This window comes from Rhizoctonia solani, chromosome 10 (assembly GCF_016906535.1).
Source record: "Rhizoctonia solani chromosome 10, complete sequence".
NCBI lineage: Eukaryota > Fungi > Basidiomycota > Agaricomycetes > Cantharellales > Ceratobasidiaceae > Rhizoctonia > Rhizoctonia solani.
This window is the reverse complement of record NC_057379.1, coordinates 139,993-163,261: the sequence shown is the minus strand read 5'-3', so window position 1 is coordinate 163,261 and position 23,269 is coordinate 139,993. Positions and strand designations below refer to the sequence as shown.

The window sequence follows — 23,269 nt, the reverse complement described above, 5'->3', positions numbered from 1 at the left end:
GAGGCCGATAACCGATACCGATTCCGCAGCCCCATGTGGGGTGGCACATCATTTCGGGAAGTTGCTGCGTCACGTGAGTTGGTCAGCATGTGTGCAAAGGCACCACTCATCACTCCCGGTTCCCGTTGACCATGTCCGAGCCTAGCGCATCTGTGTCCGCAGCGGCGAGCGAAGCCTCCAAGGTGCCGTCGCAGTACCGCTCGTAGGTATGGTTGTGCTCCTTGTGAATAAGCGCTGATATGTTATTGGATAGTGTTGGGATTATATTGGCGGTTAGTTCGGGAGTGTTAATCGGCTCGTCTTTTGTGTTTAAGAAAAAGGTGCGTGGTATTACTATGAATGAGGATCGCTGAATGAACCCTTGTGTAGGGCCTTATACGGTCGCAAAGTACGTACATCCCAATCGGGACAACACCACGAGCCTAATTCAGATGTGATCTTCAGAGGGCGGTCCAGCCGGCGAGGGCGTTGGCTATCTCAAGAGCCCACTATGGTGGACCGGAATGATCATGATGATTATTGGAGAACTGTGTAATTTTGGGGCATACGCATTCGTTGAAGCCATCGTCGTCGTACGTGCTCTCCATTAGCCGATAACTTTTGTCCTGACTATTATGGCGTATAGACTCCACTCGGAGCGCTGTCGGTGGTGATCTGCGCGATATTGTCTTCGATATTCCTCAAGGAGAAACTTACGTTCTTCGGATGGATTGGATGTATTCAGTGTATCGTATGTAACCTCACTTATCACCTCGGCTGATCTAACTTTTTGCAGATCGGCTCTGTCGTCATCGCACTCAACGCGCCAGAAGAACAATCCGTAACGACCATTGCTGAATTTAAAAAACTCTTCCTTGCTCCAGGTTTCCTTAGTTTTGGCAGCGTCGTGATTGCCGTCTCACTTGTTATCATTTTCTACTTTGCGCCACGTTATGGAAAAACGTCCATGCTCTGGTACATTCTTGTCTGTTCGCTAATCGGCGGGCTGAGCGTCAGTTGCACCCAAGGGCTCGGAGCGAGCATTGTAACTAGTATTAGAGGAGAGAACCAGGTGCGTTCCAATCTCGGGAGTTTGGCTTGGCATTGACTTGGCTTCAGTTCAAAAATTGGTTTATATATTTCTTACTTGTATTTGTTGTCGTCACGCTCTTGACTGAGATCTACTACCTCAATATTGCACTAGCGTTGTTTAATACCGCTATGGGTGGGTTCGATCTTCGCTATATTTCGTCGTTCCTTCTTCAACTGACATATTTGATAGTCACCCCAACCTATTACGTCATTTTCACTTTCTGCACTCTGGTCACCTCTATAGTGAGCTTGGCTTGTACTTCAACACTCCTTATCAGTTTTTTGTTGACATACGCCAACCATCGATCAGATTTTGTATCAAGGCCTTCACGCCACCGTCACCCAAATCCTCACGGTCGTCCTCGGCTTCCTAATGATCTGCACAGGTATAACCATCCTCCAAATGTCCAAAGTCGATCCTCGCAAACTCCAAAACCTCGACAAGCGAACAACTCTCCTTCTCGCAGCCGCACGAGAGCAAGTCGAACCCTCTCACTCGCGCACTCCCTCTCGCGCTAGGGCTGGTTCTCGAACGGGCGGAAGCATTGGTGATGTGGAGAAGCAGGACGGGATCGATGATGGATGGGATGCTTGTTCACTTGCGGAGACAGAAGAGCCGGGTTTGGATGCACTACGTGGGGGAGGATTTGGAGCAGTGGGAACCATGGTGCGTGCACGGCGTCGTTCGACAATCGCACGCGAGCGCCGAGGGACCGTCACATCTCAGCAATCCCGGTTCTCTCAGAGTAGTCGAGCACCAAGTGAAGAAGCCGGTCACGCTGGAATTGGAACGAAACGCTTCAAGGATGGGCCTCCGCCCTTGCCTGTTGACTCTGCACAACGTATCGAGGCGGCTAGGAAAGGTCCCAGTCCCACACCATACGGCCCTAGTCTCGGCTCTGGCCCCGCAGGCGTTATTGGCGATATTCGAGACGAGCCGGCGCTACGGATGATGGAAGTGGGGGAATATACGACCAGTCCTGACGAGGGTGCCCAACTACGACGAGGTCCATCGAACGGAGGTGTTTATTTCAGAGACGCAGACGGCCGGCGAACGCCTGATAGCCGTGCTAAATCCCCAGGTCCTCGAAGTCCGGATCGTGCACGCCCATCTATTGACCGGGCACGTACCCCAGCTGGCACCGATCCTATGCGTTCAGGTACACCAGATCCTAATAATCCTGGCACATACGTTCTTCGCGTGCCTGCACCAGCTGGGAGCATGTCTGCGGTTCCGAGACGAGTCGTCTCTCCGAGCGGGAGTGTACATCTGAGCAGGACCGGGACACCAACCAAAGCTGACTGGAAAAAAGGTGGCACAAGTGGCGGGGGTACGAGTACCAGGGCTGATACGGCGGGCGACGGTGATGCTTCTCGGATTCCACGGGTATCGAGCACCGCATCTTCCTCAGACACGAAAACATCGATCCGTGCACAACCTGCGGTATCAGAGTACTTCCCTGCTATACCTTCCCCAGGAGACGAACCCACCGAAGCAGAATCCCAATCACACGGTCTTCCTATGCCTGTTATCGATAACCGGGGTATTTCTGGATTAGCGAGGAGCGATCGGGCAACTGTAGCGGACAGTGTATGGGTCGGGAGCTCGCCTGTCGTCATGCGACGAGGTGGGGCCGAGGCGGGGGAGGTCAAGACTGGCCGAGGGGTACTGAGTATGGACGGTACAATCTCGAGTGAGGGAGTTGAACAGAACAGTATAGATGAGAAGAGCGAGGGTGGGAGCGAGCATGCGTTGTTGAAGCGCTATCGATGAGATTTCCTATGAACGCTCCGATGTGCTGATGTACATATATATGCACACGATGAGGATATGAGCCTGATATAGTATACCTTGCATTTTTTTTCTTTTGTTTTTGTTCATGTTATTTTTGTTATGTCGTGCTTGGGCGCGAGTACAGTTTTTTCATTTCTGTGAATACATGGAGTCGCGAGCATTTTGCATGTTGAGTTGACTATATCAGTTGCAAACACTAAGGTTATTTACGTAAACGCATACAGCCTGGATTTAATAGCCGAGAATCGCTTGAGTAGGTTCTCCGTACTGTCGGCGGTTTTCTGAAACTGAATCCACCTACATGCTAAGGCCTTTCTTAAATGCGCAAGGAATCTGTAACTGTGTCAAGTGCCTGTGGAATTACGATCAGTGCTCGTAGGTTGTTGATAACAGGGACAGTCTGATCGTGTCACAACGATGAACTTGTGTATCTCCACCACTTTTGTCCTTGGTATCTCTTCCCGCGACAGAAAATATTGATTTGTGAGCGTGGAGATGATATGGAACCATGTACATTGTATGAGAGTGTATACATACGCGGGTGGATGTAAGCTCTTGTTACAATTCCGCCCGACTTTGATACACAGTAGCAGAGTCCAAGTAGATAAGATCCCGCGAGGAACAGGGTAAGCCACTAGTAAGTGCTGGTACCAGGTATTTGGGAAGATTTTAAGATCTGTCCTCTTCATTCGGGATAGTAAATTTAAATACTATAACGCGTACACGATTCTCTACGGGGGCCCCAAAAACCCGGGAGCGCTCTGGAGTGCTCCGGTTTTGGGAACCTCCTCGTTAGGATCCGACGAATCCAGATTGCTCGGCGAGCACTTGGGAGCACTCCAGGAGCCCTTCCGAGCGTCATACCAAACGCCCCAGAATGTTCACCGACAATAGCAAGTCCCGGAGCGCTCCCGAAATTTTCGGAGCCCCGTAGAGACACCACTGGGGCCGCACCACCGAGCGAGCTCCAGTGGGCAGCCGTTCCTAGCCGTATGTATATGCAATGGGTTAGGTATACCTGTGAGTGAACAATAGTAACTTTTTCACAACATTCGAATCGTACGTTCGGGTGGGACCCGTAAAAATAAGAGGCAAAAATTAATTATTGTGTGAGCTCATGGGGTTCTCACTGCGTCGTATAGAAGAGAAGCACAAGTTGCGTAAGTGCCGCAGCGAGACGCTATAAACGACACGAAAAACTGTACGTGTTACATTTGATCAAGATGCGTCGGCCAATCCAGCCCAGTATAAGTTTTGTCGACTCTGCATGGCTTCATGGCAAAACCTCGCATACTTGGCGACTGTACGTCTTTGTGTCTGTGCCATTATTTAAAGTACAGTACCACCGTCTTAAGTGGACCCATGTTATATAAACGTGTGCCGACAATAATCGCCCAAATTTGGCTTTCTTCCCGGAGAATCTTGATGTTTTTATCCTTCTCATATCACATCAATTATTGAAAGCCCATGTACCCACTGGTATTGGATGGTAGGATCTGGCTCTATCGTTCTGCCAGCTGGGTCTCTGGATGCGTTTGACCCGAGCTAAGATGACGCTACCCTGCTCTAGATACCTCTAAAAATAAGTGAACAAAGGCCAACTCCCCGTAAGATAGGTGTACGGGATCTGATATGGCTAAAGGGCCAAATTAGTGGCCCATCGAATACAGGTCAATCTGACAGTCCAGGTGAGACCCTATATGCAACCGCCTCCCGTAAGGCGAAATTGGCGCAACCAAACGAGCGCCGAAGGCCCATAAATTTGTAATAACGGTCTGTGATTTTCCCCTCATGAATTATTATATGGGTGAAATAAAGTGCATTTAATGTAAATACAAACTATGGTATTACGAAGTCACTACTAGGAACTGACCTCGAGCACTTTAGTATGGTTTAGACTCACTTGCGCATCTGAAGGAATGGGGGAGGTACCACCTTCCGAAGTTTGCTCCTTCAACCTTATCTCCAGAATTCTGGAAGGGGGTTCTTGGTGAGTGCTTGGGTGGATGCTAATTATTTTTTTGTAGCAGGCGAGAGCTTTTTCTGCATCCAGTGGAGACGAGGGTGTGTACTCTACGGGGACCCGAAAACCCCCGGAGTGCTCCAGAGTGCTCAGGTTTTGGGGAACTGCTCATTTGGATCCTACCGGATCTGGAGTGCTCCGCAAATACTCCGGAGCGTCCCACGAGCGCTTCGGGGTGTCATATTTGATACTCTAAAGTACTCGCCTACCTTTACGAGCGAGTGAGCGCTCCGGAGGTTTTCGGGTCCCCGTAGAGTAGCGGTAGAAGGGATGAGCCTCTGCATATGCGGGAATATGCTATATATATGCGATTGGGGGGCATACTCCCCTGCATCCCCACTTCACCAGCAAGTCTGACATGTCCAAATCGCTAAACAATGTTCCGAGTGCCGGCTTCCATCTTACGGGCAATCAACAAATAACCCGAGATCCTGGTAGACTATCCCCTAACCAGGCTGTGACCTAAACAACCAAGATAGTGTGCTAAGTAGCAATGTATACTTTGGACGTGGATCCAGTACTGGTAATATCACCGGTTATCGAATAAAAAATTTGTAATTGTACTTCTATATCCAGCGTCGGACCCAAGATTACCGATCATAAATGCAGTAACGTGCTTCCAGCGCACTTCCTATACACATGGAGTTCCAAGACTTCTTATAGCGCGACAAGAGTTGGTTGCTTATTTACTTGACCCCTCTCCTTTGGTAGCCCCTACAACATGCTCTTTGGTTACTCTCCTCAATACTTGTTGTTTCTTCTCGTAGCCCTACTGAGGTACTATGGTACTCGTGCTCAACAACCAAAGAGTAAAACTGTGGATGACGGCTACATATATTATCCACATCAGCCAGATGGAATACAGTATCATCCTGCTTGGAGGACAGACAACGGGGATCCCAATCGAATGGATAGAACTTACCATCGTTCGACGCAATCTAACGCGGATCTTGTCTACTTTTTCCAAGGTAGCTCGAATATCGTTTGCGCTAAACATTTTGGCTAATCATGCCCTCCAAGGCGACGCCATCTATTATTATGGAGATAGAGGTCCCAATGACCATGCGCCCGCTATGGTTTATATCGACGGAGACGATAAAGGAGACATGGTTCTATCTAATTCATCTTCGGCTCAGTATCAACAACTACTGTGGAGCAAATCCAACCTGGGTCCTGGTGACCATGAAATAGTTATAAGCAATGCGGGCTCTGATGGGCAGGTTATGGGCCTTGACTATCTTGTGTAAATCAACATTCTTTTCTTTTCTTTTCTTTCTTTTGACTGATAATCAAGTATAGTATTGAATCTGACCATGGATTTACTTCAGCAGGTGCTGGGCCGTACGTGTACCTACTCTTTGAGATTATGAGCCGCTACACTAACTTAAACATCCACAGAGCAGCTTCGAGCATTCCACCTGAAGCAATTATTGTTGATGATAACGATCTAAATCTTATTACTTATACTGGATGGGATACCACTGTTTATGTAAGATCTCCCTCCTCAATTGACCACATTGGCTCTAACCTTCCATCACAGTCATCTCGCGGCAGGTTTTTCCATTACAAAAACACCATGCACCGAACCAACCAACCTGGTTCATTCCTCACCTTCAAGTTCAACGGAACAGCCGTTTGGTACATTGCGGGCCTTTTCCCGGATAATGGGATGGTGAATATCACTTTAGACAATGAATCAGCCGTAATGATCAATGGCAGCTCTGGCTCAAATGCTTCAGTAAGTACTTCGACATAGTCTGTATCCTTGTATTTAAGCTATGGAAAATCATCCAGCTTACGCAGCGTATTATTTGGAATGCAACAGAGCTGCCAAACCGTGAACATACCGTAGTAATCAAGCACCAAGACATAGCAGGATTACATGTAACCTTGGATTATTTCAGGTAGATATTCTTTTTATTCTAATTGCTTTGAGGCATAATAATCAATCAAAAACAAACCAGGTATATGTCAAGGTGCATTTTCCCATATTATTGCTTGTTCCTTTGAATGATCGTAGTATTATACAGCGTACCGCAGCCAGCACCAAGGGCCTCTCTTCCCATCCCCGTCATTGTCGGGAGTACACTGGGAGGTGCTGCCCTCTTGGCTCTGAGCATAGTATGGTACATGCTTATGCGACGTCGTCGAACCTCCAACGTTACGATTGATGACCAATCCAATTCGAATCATCTTAATGACCGGCCTAGGCCCTTGTTTAATCCCACCAATGAAGCCATGTCTCAGTCATTATCACTTCAACCTCATTGGGGATATGTAACTGAGCCCTATACTAATCAAATTGAAACGTCTTCCTCCTTTGTTAGCAACAGTGAGCGCTATTTAATCGATGCCTTTGGGTTGTTTGGGCTTTGCTAACGGATTTTGTCAAAGATCGCATAATGAGAAGTCACAAAATTCGACCATCTGATAATACCAACAGACTTGCTTATGTCCCAGCCGCTGACACCTTGTATGCATCAGCAAGCTCCATGCCGAGTCATTATGGAAGCGAGGTTACCAGGAGCGAGCCAGGTCTTGATGGAAATGAAGAACCACCAACATACGATCAAATCAACATTTAATATCCAAACAAGATCCTTGATGATATGTCGTGGTTCTGTATCTCAGGACCCCCTATTATCTTGGGGGAGGCGTGATTACGGTGCTCGGCAATTACCAGAGCTCTTACCCGGGACAAGATCCCAAAATTTCCGGAGCTCCTACCCGGGACATTACCACGCCTCAAAAAATCCCGAGCTCCCAACCGCGACACAAATTAATCACTTTGATTCGTCATATATGTATTAGTCACTAATGTATGCCATAAAAGACAACTTAAGCATGCGTTAGGGCTCCGTTCAAGCGTCGCTCCTTTGTGTGAGGTTTCACTTATCGTCCACTACTGTAAATACGAACGTCGATGGCGACCGTGTCGCCGAGGTAATGACAATCCGTAAAACACTTGATTGTTGTGGTTCGAAAGTAAAGACAGTTTTCAGAGAATTCCCCCCGGGACCTTATAAGGTCAACGGGGTTCGTACATGAGTAAGCAGAACAATCCAAACGAGATTATATAGTTAGAAATCAGATACAAACAATAACGGAAACAAGGGTGGGCCAAGATGGTAAGTTGGGTGAGTGTTGCCGACTTGATTATGTAAGGGATTCGCATATAATAGGGTTAATATACAAGTATTGTGCATTCCTTACACTTTGATACCTCCTTAAACGCTTCTGTAATCTCTCTAATATGTCTCTGGAGTAGCTTATAATCACCTATATGACCCAAACTTGTTGTAAACTTGACAAACATATTGTTTGGCCCAGTGCTGTCATAACCCATATCTGGAAGGGTTATTACCATATATATCCACTGTCAAAGATATATATAGTATATATGATGCACAGTGATATATTAATGTTGTACACCACTGTAAGGTGGGTACACGCTGGTGGGAGCAGGCGCTTAAGGCCGTACTACTACAGGCAACAAGGTAAACTACTACTAAACTAGGCTATCCTAATACCGCTTAAGGCGGTCTACTGTCTCTATACTACTGCAAGGGGGCCTTAGGCCTGGGAGGTGTGGTAGGTTAAGTAAGGGTTTTAACTACTGATGACTAATGGGGCCGGCTACTTAGCTGGCTGGAGATCCTCCTCAATGAGTTTGAGACAAGGTAAAATTGACTTGGGGTCTCCAAGCAATTTCCCTGCTGTATATATAGACAAAGGCGCACTATCTACATGGTCTGTGCGCGTGAGAGAAGAAGTACATGGTGGGAAAAAGAAGCATGCTGCGGGCTGCGCAGAAGCATGGATTTCTCCTAAGCGCCCTTGGCATGGCATCTTGGCGCGGCATCTTGGCATAATAAGCGCCGAGATCATGTGATCAAAAAACAAAAGATATCAAGTCCATAAAAATACTAAAAATAACAGAAAAATCGTGCAAGTCCAATGGTATATGTTAGGAGGTTATGACAATTAATAATATAAGTTGCTGGGGGACATTGCACTCCCCCCGCCCCCTAGCTGCAGGCCAATGTTAAGGGAGCCTGTGGGCAAGGTCTGAATAATATATTATTATAGAAGAGATTATGTCATCCCCCCCCACCTCAAATCCATAGTAGTTTAGTATAGTATTTGATAAAGGACTGGAGGGGGGGAGGTCATGTGACCTGGACTTAGAGAATATCACTAAGTCCAGCCATGTCAACCATAAGTCTCTTATATGTGGGAACCTGGGGGTTCTGAGTGCATATGTGCAAGTATATGCGTGCTTGCGGTCATGTTGGTGTGCAACATGAGTGTGTTGGAGGCTTGACAAGGTCAGGACTCATGGAAAGAATGGAGTGGGTTGTGACAAACAGGCTTATATTACTATGATGAGACCATGTACAAGGGATAAGGAAAAAAGGAGAAATTTGAGTGGACTGGTTGGCAAACAGTCCTCAAGGTCCATAGTGAGCATGCATAGTGGTAAATCTCAGGCCACAGTGAGGGTATAAAGTTGGGACTTGTTACCAACATGCTCATATCACTATGATCAGAGTATGTACCAATTATTAAGGAAGAATGGCAAGGTCAACTGGAACCAGTCAGCAACTGGTCCTTTAGGCTGCACTCATAAAATTAACAAAAATTGATTATTTTTGACCTTAACAGAATTGCACCAGAATTTCAGGGTGGGTGTGCATGGGATGAAAGACCATACTGACAAAGTTCCATGCACTTTGGATTGCAGGAAAAAGCAGAAGCCTGATTTTTCTGACAAAATTCAAGGGATTTTTCATAATATAACCCAAGCTACTACTGAACTACTGAGACCTGTCTGTGATGGTAGACAAGGTAAAATTGACTTGGGGTGTCCAAGCAATTCTCTTGTGGTTTATATACACAAGAGAACACTATTTACAAATTGATAAGGCATGTGAAAAGAAGTAGAGGTTTGGAAATAAGAACCATGCTGCAGACTGCACAGAGGTGTGTTTGTTTTGTACACATTCTTGGTACAGCGTCTTGGCAGGTCTTGGCACAACATCTTGGCATGATAAGCACCAAGGTCACAAGATTGGAAAAGTAAGGTTATAGAGTTTGTAAAAAATAGTAGAAGTATCAGAAAAAATAGCAGAGTCTGGTGATATATTTTGTGAGGGTGTAACAATTTATACCCTTGAAGGCCTGTGATTACTATATACAATAGGGTAAAGAAAATAATATACATGGCATGATGAACAGAGCTAGGATGTTGAGCAAGAGCCAGTCTCAAAAAGCTATGCCTTATAAGAGTTAGCCTCTAGTGCAATGAATATCCTCTTCCCACTGAGAATCATAAGAGAAGGACTGAGACAGGTAGTACCCATAGCAGGGCTTGGACCACAACTCCCAGTTACTGAGGATAGTTGCTTCTAGAAAAGCATAATGCTGACTGAAGTACTATTGTCTAATCAGTCCTAACATATTGAGCCTTTTCTTTAAGAAAGCTGTATCTCCCTTAATACCTCATGTATTTACATAATCAAAAATAGTTGAATGTACAGAAAGATTCAGCAAATCTTACTACATAATTTATAAGTACTCATGAACTATGTTTTAATGTCAATTCCTGTTTGCTTACTGTGCCCTTCCTTACTATAGTATTCTGTTCTGTAACAGAGAACACATGATGAGTGATGACACATGGTCTAAACCTGGTACAAGTGGTTACATGCTGGCCAAAGCACAAATTGGGGGCTGAAGGTGTGATCATGGGTTGTCTGTAGAGGATCATGAGGGCTCTATGGCTCAGTGGTCAAGCAGGTTTGGTCCCAGCTGGTTGTATTTTCCTCATTTTATAACAAGTTTTGCAGACACCAGCAGTAATGGCACCATCAGAGAGAATGCTGATAACTAATCAGCCCTGAAATTGAAATCCTGATAGGGAACCAATGCATTTGCTATTGATTGGTATATATATCACGTGATTATGACAGGTTGTGATTTCTTGGCCATTAGCTAAGCTCCCCTGAAAACGAAATTCTACTAATAAACCACGTGATTCTGCGTCAATCCATATACATATCATGGCAATTTGAAAACATCAATCAAATTTGTGTACTAATGGCCAAACAGAGCATTCACCTTCCATTTTTGGAAGTCGGGACTACCATAAATGGAAAGAGGGGGTTCAATTACCCCATATAGTCCAGTTTCAAGGTTAGATATAGCATGTGGGAGGAGAAAATGAGAAATGAAGTAAATTTAGTGGATCTTGGTGAAGTGGGTCAGTTTTGAAAAATGGACTAAATTTAGTGCATTTTTTGTTTGGTTGCTCTCTGTGGCCATGGCCTGTACAAACAAAAAATGGACTAAATTTAGTCCATTTTTTGTTTGGCCCTTGGTGAAAAGTCGGCCAGCACAAACAAAGCAAGAATGGACTAAATTTAGTCCATTTTTCAAAACTGGCCCACTTCACCAAAATGCACTAAATTTACTTCATTTCTCATTTTCTCCTCCCACACACTATATCTAACCTTGAAACTGTACTATATGGGGTAATTGAACCCCCTCTTTCCATTTATGGTAGTCCCGACTTCCAAAAATGGAAGGTGCATGCTCTGTTTGGCCATTAGTACACAAATTTGATTGATGTTTTCAAATTGCCATGATATGTATATGGATCAACGCAGAATCATGTGGTTTATTAGTAGAATTTCATTTTCAGGGGAGCTTAGCTAATAGGTCCTTGCACATAACTGCAGTTTTATGTGAAATATTGAAAACATGAATTTTAGTAAATGATTTCAAACTGCCTTGATAGGTATATGGATAGATGCGGAATCACGTGGTTGACTAGTGAAATTTCATTCTCAGGGCAGGTTATCTAATAGGTTTGGGCGGAAAAACGCGATTTGATTTAAGGTTCTGCTCAACCCCCCCTTGAGCCAGACCCCTATAATAGGTATTGATTGGTAAGCATCTTAGTAAGCCTGCAAGTACTCCAGCCTTAGTAAGTTGTAATGAGTAAGCCCAAATGCTCATTGGGCTTGGCATTCTCACAACCCTAGATAAGCTGTGAATATTGACCAATGGTGTTGTACACCACTGTAAGGTGGGTACATGCTGGTGGGAGCAGGCGCTTACGGCCATACTACTACAAGCAAGACTTATGTAATCTACTTTGTCTAGGCTATACTATTGTCATGTAAGGCAATCTGCTGCTATCTACTATTGAGGGGGCCTTAGGCCTGGGAGGTGTGATGAGTTAAAGTAGGGGGGTTAACATCTGGGAACAGTTGGGGGCCAGCTACTTAGCTGGCTGACTAGTCCTCCTCAATGAATATGAGACAAGGTAAAATTGACTTGGGGTTTCTGTTGTACACCACTGTAAGGTGGGTACTTGCTAATAGGGCAGGTGCTTGGGGCCGTACTACTACAGACAAAGTTTATGTAATCTAACTTAAAGTGTCATGACCCATGCCTTTGCTGGCATGTCTCCTGACCAAGCCACCTACTAATAGGATATTCCACAGTCTTTAGAAGGCCGCATATGCTCACATATATGCAGTCAGAACTGTCATTACTCTAAGGGCTCATGACTTAGAGACTGACAGTCCACCAGGGTCACATGACCTCCCCCCCCCTCCAGTCCTTTATCAAATACTATACTAAACTACTACAGATTTGAGGGGGGGGGGGATGACATAATCTCTTCTATAATAATATATTATTCAGACCTTGCCCGCGGGCATTAACATTGGCCCGCGGCTAGGGGGGCGGGGGGAGTGTGTCGTAGACACAGTCGATACCAGGGAATTTATTCCCATTTTCTCGGATTTAAACGAAGACAAACGGACAACATTTTCGATCACGTGACTTCGGCGCTTATATCATACGCTAAGCGCCAAGCCACGTCCCCTTCCGCGCTTACCTCAGCACACGTAGCCACCTCCACCTGATGACATCACTATGACACATCAGTGACACGTATACATGAGTAAGGCCGACTGCGGAGCGGGGTTCTTATTGGATTACATATTGGATATGATGTATTTGTAATTAGTCACTCTGTAGAATATATAAGGAGGCCAACCGACCATGGTAACACCCAGGTTGATTACCTCTTGTCGCATCCCCATTACTGTACGAGGGCCTTAAGCCCAGTAACCCACTTAGCTACTTAGTCCACACTGCCTTAAGCGGCTTTCTCGCTGTAGTTACATAGCTGGTCATCGCCCTTACGGCCTTGGCCATTGTAGTATAGCTGGTCGTTGCCGTAGGATAGCTTGCCGCTGCCTTACGCAGTTCTCTACTTAGATACATCCGGCCGCAAGCGCCCTCCTCCTTGACGTCCTTACAGACGTCTAGGACACTAGGTAATCGACCTTACGTTGGTTGCAAACCGTTTTGTACCCACCACTAAGGATTAACAAACGAGAAGGGTACCTGTACTAGCACGAGCAAAATCACGTGATCGGGGCTACCTTGCGGGACATAATAATCAAAAGTCCCCCACCCCCACGTAGTAGCGAATTGCTATAAGGCAGACTACCACTATCGTCCGCATACCACACGGTCGCCGCACCCTTTGCTAGCGAACCCAGACAGCAGATACACCTGCTTGCAGAGACAAGGTACTACATCACGCCCGCCCACGGCAGTGATTAGCTACACTTACTGTTCAACGCTAGGTTGTTTGACGCAGGGTTTTAGCGTATTACGCAATAAAGCGCTCATAAGTCCTGACAAAGGCACACACTAGTACCCCCCTCTCGCCCACCATTACCTCTCGCACTCCTACTCGCTCCTCTTCACGGGCCTCTCTCCACGCTGGCCGCTCCTACCCCATGCACACTATGGCAACCCGCTCCAGGACGTCCTCTCGAGCCCAATCCCCTTTCAATCAGGGATACTTGGAACCCCAACTTCCGCCAACCGCCGCTCTCGAGCTTGGCAAAGTATCCCTCGAGCGCGTCACATGCCTCCTCCTTGGCCTCCTCAGCCACGTTGAACGTCTCGAGAGGGACATTGTCAAAATCAAGGAAGCAGGGGTCGAAACAAGGACCAACGTCAAGAACATTTCCCAAACTGTTGATGTTGTCAAGGATGGGCTTTGAAGCCTCCAGCTCCACGGGCCCCGTACCCCTGAAGGCCCTCAACCAAAAGCCGTGGAAGAAACGCCATGCCCCTTACCAAAAACCAAACCTATTGGATTGGTTAGTGGGTCTTCCTTCTGGCCAGAACAACCCCGAAGCCTCCCTGCCTTTGCGCAGCCAACCCCAAAGAGAGCAGTACTGTCCTGGACACGGTCACATGACCAGTACAAGTGGTTGCATGCTGGCCCAAGCCCAAATTTGGGGGGTAGCAGGTGTAATCATGGGTTGTCAGCAGAGGAATAATAGGGCTCTATGGCTTAGTGGTCAAGCTGGTTCAATTCCGGCTAGTTCTATTTTCCTCTGTTTATGACACTTGGTAGAACTTGGAAGGACACCAGTTCTATTCCCACCACGGGAAAAACTTTTCACAGGGGCGCCGCCCACCCAAAAAAGGGGGGCAGTGTCCTGGACACGGTCACATGACCAGTACAAGTGGTTGCATGCTGGCCCAAGCCCAAATTTGGGGGGTAGCAGGTGTAATCATGGGTTGTCAGCAGAGGAATAATAGGGCTCTATGGCTTAGTGGTCAAGCTGGTTCAATTCCGGCTAGTTCTATTTTCCTCTGTTTATGACAAGTACCCCCGCGAGTCCCTTCTCCCCCTCCATCTCCGCGTCTCCGATCCCCCATCGGAGCACCTGCCCCTCCTCCTCCAGCTCCAGTTGCCACCTATCCCGCCCCGGTCAAAGTAGACCACCCAGATGCCTATACAGGCAAGATTGGGAGCGAAGCCAAGCAGTGGCTTACTAGGATGCTGGCCTGGACCCGGCTCAACTCCTGCATGTTCCCCACTGACCAGGAGGTACTATCCTTCCTCCTGATGAACATGAAGGACTCCGCTGGGGCCTGGGCCCACCCACACCTCGACCAGTTAGGGTCACACCGAGCTATCATCCAAACGGTCAAAGGGTTCAAAATGGAGTTTCTGGCAGCATTTGGCGACCCTGATGCCACCAGGGCCGCCGAGCGGAAAATCACCACACTCACCCAGTCCGGCACATGCGCGGACTATATTACAAAGTTTAGGACCTTAGCCATGGAACTAGACTGGAACGACGCGGCCCTTAGAGGCCAGTTTGCCCGTGGCCTCCATTGGGAGGTCAGCCGCCAGATTGCTACCCGCGAAAATCGCCCCCGCACCCTTCTTGAGCTGCAGAACGCAGCACTCGTCATCGACAACGCTCTCCGTGAAGAGCGCGCTAGCCACCCGCCGAGGGATAATAAGCCTAGCAGACAATCCAACCCCACAAGGGGGACAAGTACTGGCCAATCTGCGACCGGTTCGAAGAAACTCTCCAACGACCCTAACTTTGTGTCAGAAGAGGAACGCAATCGCCGCCGCGCCGCTGGCGCCTGCATCAAATGCGGCAAAATGGGCCACAAATTTGCGGAATGCCAAACGGGTTGGAAAGCCGCCCCCATTGAGGATAAGGGGAAGGCTAAGGAAACCGCCAAGATTGGCAAAGACTCTGAGTACCAATCGGGAAAAGAGTAAGGGTACCTGCTGCCGCGCGCAAGGACCCCAAGGACTCTGGTGCTACTTTTGAATTTTGTAATATATCCCAGTTGTATAGAAATAAACCCCTCTTTACAATTCAAATTGAACCAGAGAAACAAGCGGAAACTGTAGAAGTCCTGATAGACTCAGGCGCGACCTCCTCATTCCTTCACCCCCGCACCGTGGAATTACTCCGCCTACCCCTTATAGACCTTCCTCAACCACGTACCGTAACTATGCTCGATGGGTCGAGCCCCCAGGCTGGAAAGATTTGGAAAAAGGCCCACCTAACCTTCCTATTTGACGGCAAACGCATGACAGAGACCTTCCTGATTTGCAACACCGGATCACACGCCGCCATCTTAGGAATCAAATGGCTAGAAGCCCATAACCCTGAGATCGACTGGAATTCCCGCACCCTCTCATTCCCTCACGCGCCACCGGAACACGCAACTATTGCTGAAGAGGAAGAAGCAGACAAGAACCCCCTTGAAGGAGTACCTCCCAAGTACCACCAATACGCTAAAGTATTTGGGGAAGAAGAATTCAACAAGCTTCCCCCGCACAGGCATTACAACATTGCCATCAAACTCACGGAAGAAGGTCCACTTAATTCCCCGTTATACAGCATGACTGATGCCAAGTCCGCCACACTCAAGGACTGGCTCAGGGACGAACTCAAGGCTGGAAAAATCCGCCCCAGTAAATCGTCAATTAGCTCCCCAGTCATGTTTGTTCCCAAAAAAGATGGCTCCCGTTGCCTAGTAGTTGACTACTGTTGCCTCAATAACCGGACTAAGAAAAACGTGTACCCCTTACCCCGTCCCAACGATCTCATGGCCCAGCTCCGTGGTGCCAAGGTATTTACTAAACTGGATCTGCAATGGGGTTACAACAATGTCCGGGTTAAGGAAGGTGATGAGTGGAAAACAGCCTTTCGCACCAAGTATGGTTTATACAAGTCCTTGGTAATGACTTTTGGCTTGACAAACGCCCCTGCCGCCTTCCAGCACTTCATGAACGAACTGTTCAAGGACTTATTGGATGTATGCGTCATCATCTACCTCAATGACATCCTCATTTACTCCAAGGATGACGCTTCACACACTCAGCACGTCCATGAAGTCTTACGGCGCCTTATGGAAAATCAACTATTCTGTAAAGCCTCGAAGTGCACCTTCCACGTGACATCTGTGGAATACCTGGGTATTATAGTCTTGGATAAAGGCTTCAGCTTGGATAAACTCAAGATCCAGGCTGTCCGGGAATGGCCTACTCCCACCAAAGTCAAAGAGGTACAATCATTCCTGGGATTCGCCAACTTCCTCCGTTGGTTCGTTGCCAATTTCAGCCACATGGCTAGGCCGCTACACAACCTGGTCAAGAAGGACACCCCTTGGAAATGGGAAACCAAGGAACAGGAAGCATTCCAAGGGTTGAAAGATGCCATCACCAGCGCCCCGGTACTCTGCCACGCCGACCCAACCAAACCCTATTTCCTAGAAACGGACGCCTCAGGAGCAGCACTAGGTTCCATACTCAGCCAACGTCAGGAAGATGGTCGTCTTCACCCGCTAGGCTTCCTATCCGAGTCATTCAAGGGAGCCGAGCAGAACTATGACACCCATGACAAGGAACTCTTAGCCATCATCCGCTCCTTTGAATACTGGCGCATCTTCTTGGAAGGAACCATCCACCCTGTTACCGTATTCACAGACCACCGCAACTTGGAGTACTGGAAGGAGTCCCAAACATTCAATTGTCGCCACGCTCGATGGCACCTACTGTTAGCAGGGTATAATTTCCAAATTGTCTACCGCCCAGGAAAGCAGTCCGGAAAGCCTGATGCCCTTTCACGACGCGCTGATCATGCCAACATTCCTCCCACCGCCCAGACCATGCTCCCTGACCCCGTATTTGCCAACGTAGCACTAGTGACCCCCGAAAAGGAACTCCAGCGCCAAATTGAAAACAGCCTGGACCAAGACGAATCCCTAGAGGAAATATTACAATTCCTCCAAAATGAGTCTAAGGCACCCCCGTCCATCAAAAAGGCTTTCAAGGATTACAAGATGGAGGCCGGTCTGCTATTTTACCAAGGGCGCATTGTGGTCCCAGATGTTGGCACCCTGAGGACGGATTTGCTTTGCATTTTCCATGATAGCCCATTGGCCGGGCACCCGGGTAGACAACAAACATTGGAACTGGTCTCTAGGGATTACTATTGGCCCGGAATTCGCGCAGATACTTACTGGCACGTAGATTCCTGTGAAACCTGCCAACAAATCCGCAAACCCAAGTATGCTTCCATTCCCCCGCAACCGTTAGAACTACCGTCTCGTCCCTGGCAGCACATATCCTACAACATGATTGTTGACCTACCAAAGGACGGAGCCTACAACTCAATACTGGTCATTGTGGACAGCTTCACCAAATACGTAATACTGGTGGAATGTTCCAAGAAGTTAAAAGCTCCCGAATTGGCAGATCTTTTCCTACGACATGTCTGGAAGAAATACGGAATGCCTGAGAAAACAATATCCAATCGAGGAAGGGTCTTCAATAACAAATTCCTCAAGGCATTGTACAAACGATTGGGAATAGACCCCCACTTCTCCTCAGCCTACCACCTGCAGAGCAATGGACAAACAGAACGGGTAAACCCCACGGTTGAGCACTTCCTAAGGGCTTATTCAGGGATCAACCAAAGGGATTGGGTCAAATGGTTACCAATGGCAGAATTTGCATACAACAACGCGGTACATAGTAGTACCGGCAAATCTCCGTTCAAAGCACTACATGGATGGGAACCCTCACTCACTCCAAGCAACGTCCCTACTGATGTCCCCGAGGCGGATGACATGGCCTCCCAGATGGAATCCCAATGGCGGGAAATAGAAGCAGCACTCCAGCAATCAAAAACACGCATGACAGCCGGAGAAACAGGAGAACCAATCAGTTTTGAAGTAGGAGAGGAGGCCTGGCTAGACGCCAAGAACGTAAAACTAAAGACCCTGAGTCCCAAGTTAACGGAACAACAGCTAGGCCCCTTCAAAATAACCGAAAAGATCTCCGACCGTGCTTACCGCCTAGAACTCCCGCCATCTATGAGAATCCATAACGTCTTCTACGTGGGACTACTGTCAAAAGTAAAAAGGGACAATAAACGCGCGTTTGAAAACCGGCCGCCCCCGGTCACCGTGGACGGAGAGGAAGAATACGAAGTGGAAGGAATCGTGGACATGGAAAATAGGAACAGAGAGTGGTTCTTTAGGGTTAAATGGAAAGGCTATGGATCAGAGGAAAATACCTGGGAACCAAGGGAAAACCTCAAAAACGCCAAAAAAATCCTGAAAAAATTTGAAAAGGAAATGAAGGAAAAGGCCCTCGGCGCCGCCAAGGCCCTTAAAGGGGGGGCAGTGTCGTAGACACAGTTGATACCAGGGAATTTATTCCCATTTTCTCGGATTTAAACGAAGACAAACGGACAACATTTTCGATCACGTGACTTCGGCGCTTATATCATACGCTAAGCGCCGAGCCACGTCCCCTTCCGCGCTTACCTCAGCACACGTAGCCACCTCCACCTGATGACATCACTATGACACATCAGTGACACGTATACATGAGTAAGGCCAACTGCGGAGCGGGGTTCTTATTGGATTACATATTGGATATGATGTATTTGTAATTAGTCACTCTGTAGAATATATAAGGAGGCCAACCAACCATGGTAACACCCAGGTCGATTACCTCTTGTTGCATCCCCATTACTGTACGAGGGCCTTAAGCCCAGTAACTGTTGTGACCCAACTGTAAGGTTGGTCACACGCTAGTGGATCGGGCGCTTGGGGCCGTACTACTACAAACAAGGTTATACGACTACTATCTAAGGCTATGCTAAGGTTACGTAAGGTAACCGTCTACTTGACTGAACTACTGGCAAGGGGGGCTTAGCCCTGGAGGTGTGGTGAGCGCAATAAAGGGTGAGCTTCTGAACTACTAAGGGCCGGCTACTTAGCTGGCTGGGGATGGTCCTCCTCAATGGTATGAGACGAGGTAAAATTGACTTGGGGTCTCCAAGCGATTTCCCTGCTGTATATATAGACAATTCTACTAACTACATGTGGTCTGTGCGTGTGTGAATAGAAGCCTACATGTGAAAAGAGAAGCATGCTGCGGGCTGCGTAGAAGCGTGGATTTCTCCTAAGCGCGCTTGGCACGGCATCTTGGTGCGGTATCTCGGCATAATATGCGCCGAGATCACGTGATCGAAAAAGTGAAGATACAGAGTTCGTAAAAAATAGTAAAAATATCAGAAAAGTCAGGCGAGTCCAGTGGTATAATTTGGGGGATTGTAACATTGCCCCCCCCTTAAAGGCTCTTGGCGGCGTCACAAGCCTTTCTGAGTCTAGCTTGGTTGAATTGCTTTATCTCTTCCTGGCTGTGTTCCAGTAGCTCTTCTGGTTCCCATGAGTTGTCTTCTGGGCCATATCCTTTCCATTTGATCAGGTAGAACCACTTTCCACGTTGTCTCTTAGAGTCAATAATTCGCTCTACTTTGTATTCTTCCTCTCCTTCTATTGTTTCAGGAGGAGGGCTCTCCGGAAGTGGTTGGTTTGGGGACTCGTGGACTTTGGATAGTAATCCTACATAGAATACGTCATGGATTTTCATGGTTGCAGGAAGTTCCAGGCGATACGCATGGCTGGAGATTTTTTCGGTGATTTTGAACGGACCTAGACGTCTTGGGTCCAGTTTGTTGGAGTTAGAACGTATCTCCACATTTTTTGCGTCTAGCCAAACTTTTTCTCCGATGGAATATTCCGGGGTCATTCCCTTGGTTCCTGCCATTCTTTCCTTTGTCATTCTCAGGGCGGATTCTGCCTCCTTCCACTCTTGTGCCAGAGTATCAGCCATGTTGTCAGCTTCTGGTACGTTTGCTGGGACGTTGGAAGGGTTCATGACCGGGTTTCTTCCATAAACCAACTCGAAGGGGGTTTTTCCGGTGGCGGAGTGTTTAGCGTTGTTGTACGCGTATTCCGCTAACGGCAACCAGGAGGCCCAGTCCGAATGGTCTGCTGCTACGTATGATCTCAGGTAGAATTCAATGAATTGATTCACCCTTTCTGTTTGACTGTCTGACTCCGGGTGGTAGGCCGATGAGAATGAGGGTTTGATCCCAAGGCGTTGGTATAGAGCTCTTAGGAATTTTCCTGTGAACGTTGTTCCGCGATCTGAGACTGTTCTGACCGGTAACCCGTGTGACTTCCAGACGTGGGTAATGAATAGGTCCGCTAGTCCCTTGGCCGTGACCTTCTTTGTGGTTGGGATAAAATGACCAAACTTGGAGAAGGAATCAATTACCACCAGAATTGCATTGTGCCCGTTAGATTTGGGGAACCCCGTGATGAAATCGTAGGATATTGTGTGAAAAGGAAAGGGGGGGACCTCCAAGGGTTTTAGTGCAATGACGGGTGCGCGGGCGCGGCGGTTTGCTTGGCAAGTCGGGCAACACTCGACCCATTCTTTGGTTGAGGATTTCATTCCGGGCCACCAATAGGATCTGCTGACAAGTTCAAGCGTCCTTTGTTGTCCTGGGTGTCCTGCCAGCGGGGAGTCATGGAATTCCTTCAATATCCGTTCCTTGAGGGATTCCAATTCTGGGACAACTAATTTCCCGCGGTACCATAATAGCTCTTCTTCCCAGTCATAGTCTCAATAGGCTTTTCGAATTGAGGGAGGTGCATTGTCCGCATCTTCTGTCAAAAACTGTATGATTGGCTCAAGGGAGGGGTCTTCCCTTAATTTTGAGCGTACTTCCGTGACTATTTCCAGTTCTTCTTCTGAAGTGTTGGCAAAGACTTCGGCGGGGAGCATGATTTCCGGTTCCTGGGGTGCATCGATATAGTCCGATCGTCTAGATAAGGCATCTGGTTTTCCCGACTGCTTTCCTGGGCGATAGTGGATCTCAAAATTGAAGTCGCTCAGGAAGATGCGCCATCGCGCGTGCCTGCGGTTGAAGGTTTGTGCCTGCATCCAGTATTCCAGGTTTCGATGATCCGTGAACACCTGGATTGGTTTATCCGTTGCTTCTAGGAAAATCCTCCACTCTTCCAATGCCTTGATGATAGCCAGAAGTTCTTTGTCATGGGTGTCATAGTTGGCCTCTGCCCCTGAGAACGATTTTGACATGTAGGCAATTGGATGTAGTCGGTTATCCGAGCCCCGCTGACTAAGAATGGCCCCCATTGCAACCCCTGAGGCGTCGGTCTCGAGATAGTAGGGGAGTTCTGGGTTGGAATGGATGAGAACCGGCGACTTGGTGACAAGGACCTTCAACTCTTGAAATGCTGCTTCCTCTAGGTCGCCCCATGACCAGGGGGTTTCCTTTCTGGTAAGGTTGTGCAGAGGGCGTGCCACTGAGCTGAAATTGGGGATGAATCGTCGGAGGTAGTTAACAAAGCCCAAGAAAGCCTGGACCTGTTTGACCGTTCTGGGTTGAGGCCATGATGTAACTGCCTCCACTTTCTTCTGATCCATGGAGAAGCCTGATGGGGATATAACAATGCCAAGGTAATCAACCGTAGTGACGTGGAAGTGACATTTTGACAGTTTGCAAAAGAGCTGGTTCTTCATAAGTCGGGACAGTACCTCTCTGACATGGGTTGGATGGTCTTCTGGGTTTTCTGAAAAAATGAGAATATCGTCCAGGTAAATCACCACTGTGACATCAATCAGATCCCTGAATAGGTCGTTCATAAAATGTTGAAAGGCGGCCGGGGCGTTGGTAAGGCCAAAGGGCATCACCAGGTATTCAAACAGCCCGTACTTTGTTCTGAACGCCGTCTTCCATTCATCTCCCTTCTTAATTCGGACGTTGTTATAACCCCAGCGTAGATCCAGCTTGGTGAATATTTTGGCATGCCTCAACTTGGCCATGAGGTCGTCTTGCCTGGGAAGTGGGTAAACGTTCTTGTGGGTGACCTCATTCAACTTCCTATAATCTACCACCAGACGTAATGAACCATCCGCCTTCTTAACGAACATGACTGGGGCGCCTGCTGAGGAAGTGCTGGGGCGGATCTTGCCTGTTGCTAATTCCTCATCAATGTGTTGTTTAAGCGCCTTTGATTCTGCGTCAGTCATGCCATAGATGGGGCCAGGGGAAAGTTTGGCGTCCGGAACAAGGTCTATTGAGATATCATACTCCCTATGTGGAGGGAGGACCTTAAATTCTTCTTTGCCAAAGACTTTAGCAAACTCATGGTATTGTTTCGGAAGATCGGCTAAGGGATTAGGGTCTGCCTCTTCTTCGGACGCAATCTGAACTTGTTCTGGGAAGGTAACCGTGCCTAAGGACCAATTGATCAAGGGTGACTCCTGAGTGAGCCATGTCATGCCAAGTATGGCAGGTGTGTTCCCAATGGGACAAACAAGGAAGGGAATGGTGTGGGTATGGCCATTGGCCGAGACCGTGAGATTAACCTGGTGCCATATGCGACCAGTCTGAGATATGGTACCGTCTAACATCCTCACTACCCGTGGATTTTCGAGTAGGGTTTTTGGAATTTTCAGTTTTTCTACTAGAGAAGGGGATATGAAATTGGAGGTGGCGCCAGAGTTGATGAGGGTTTTGATAGGGTCCGTCGGGTAGTCACGCAGTATCATGTCAAGAAAGAGTAGGGGTTTTTTGTTTGAGTCCATTGCAATATTTACAAATTCCGAGACTGATACATGCAATTCTAAA

General features: G+C 47.6%; 4 protein-coding genes across 4 annotated transcripts; 3 read left to right on the top strand and 1 right to left on the bottom strand.

Annotated features, from left to right (window-relative positions):
• Window positions 1-131: 131 nt before the first annotated feature.
• RhiXN_08246 (Magnesium transporter NIPA) lies at window positions 132-2,845 on the top strand (the record flags this gene model as incomplete). The annotated part of the gene is made up of 9 exons (XM_043328062.1): window positions 132-202; window positions 254-320; window positions 370-388; window positions 445-572; window positions 626-730; window positions 776-1,051; window positions 1,099-1,204; window positions 1,262-1,314; window positions 1,382-2,845. The coding sequence occupies 9 exons, from the start codon at window positions 132-134 to the stop codon at window positions 2,843-2,845; spliced, it is 2,289 nt and encodes a 762-aa protein (XP_043183447.1).
• A 2,826-nt stretch (window positions 2,846-5,671) lies between these two features.
• On the top strand, window positions 5,672-7,474 carry RhiXN_08245 (uncharacterized protein; the record flags this gene model as incomplete). Its single annotated transcript, XM_043328061.1, has 7 exons — window positions 5,672-6,132; window positions 6,189-6,230; window positions 6,288-6,378; window positions 6,430-6,627; window positions 6,684-6,793; window positions 6,920-7,221; window positions 7,284-7,474. The coding sequence occupies 7 exons, from the start codon at window positions 5,672-5,674 to the stop codon at window positions 7,472-7,474; spliced, it is 1,395 nt and encodes a 464-aa protein (XP_043183446.1).
• Window positions 7,475-13,723: 6,249 nt separating this feature from the next.
• On the top strand, window positions 13,724-18,947 carry RhiXN_08244 (Retrotransposable element Tf2 protein; the record flags this gene model as incomplete). The annotated part of the gene is made up of 4 exons (XM_043328060.1): window positions 13,724-13,957; window positions 13,994-14,087; window positions 14,600-15,512; window positions 15,596-18,947. 4 exons carry the CDS (start codon window positions 13,724-13,726, stop codon window positions 18,945-18,947), a joined length of 4,593 nt encoding a protein of 1,530 aa, XP_043183445.1.
• A 946-nt stretch (window positions 18,948-19,893) lies between these two features.
• RhiXN_08243 (Retrotransposable element Tf2 protein) lies at window positions 19,894-23,190 on the bottom strand (the record flags this gene model as incomplete). Its single annotated transcript, XM_043328059.1, has 3 exons — window positions 19,894-21,182; window positions 21,209-21,281; window positions 21,340-23,190. The coding sequence occupies 3 exons, from the start codon at window positions 23,188-23,190 to the stop codon at window positions 19,894-19,896; spliced, it is 3,213 nt and encodes a 1,070-aa protein (XP_043183444.1).
• Between the last annotated feature and the right edge of the window lie 79 nt (window positions 23,191-23,269).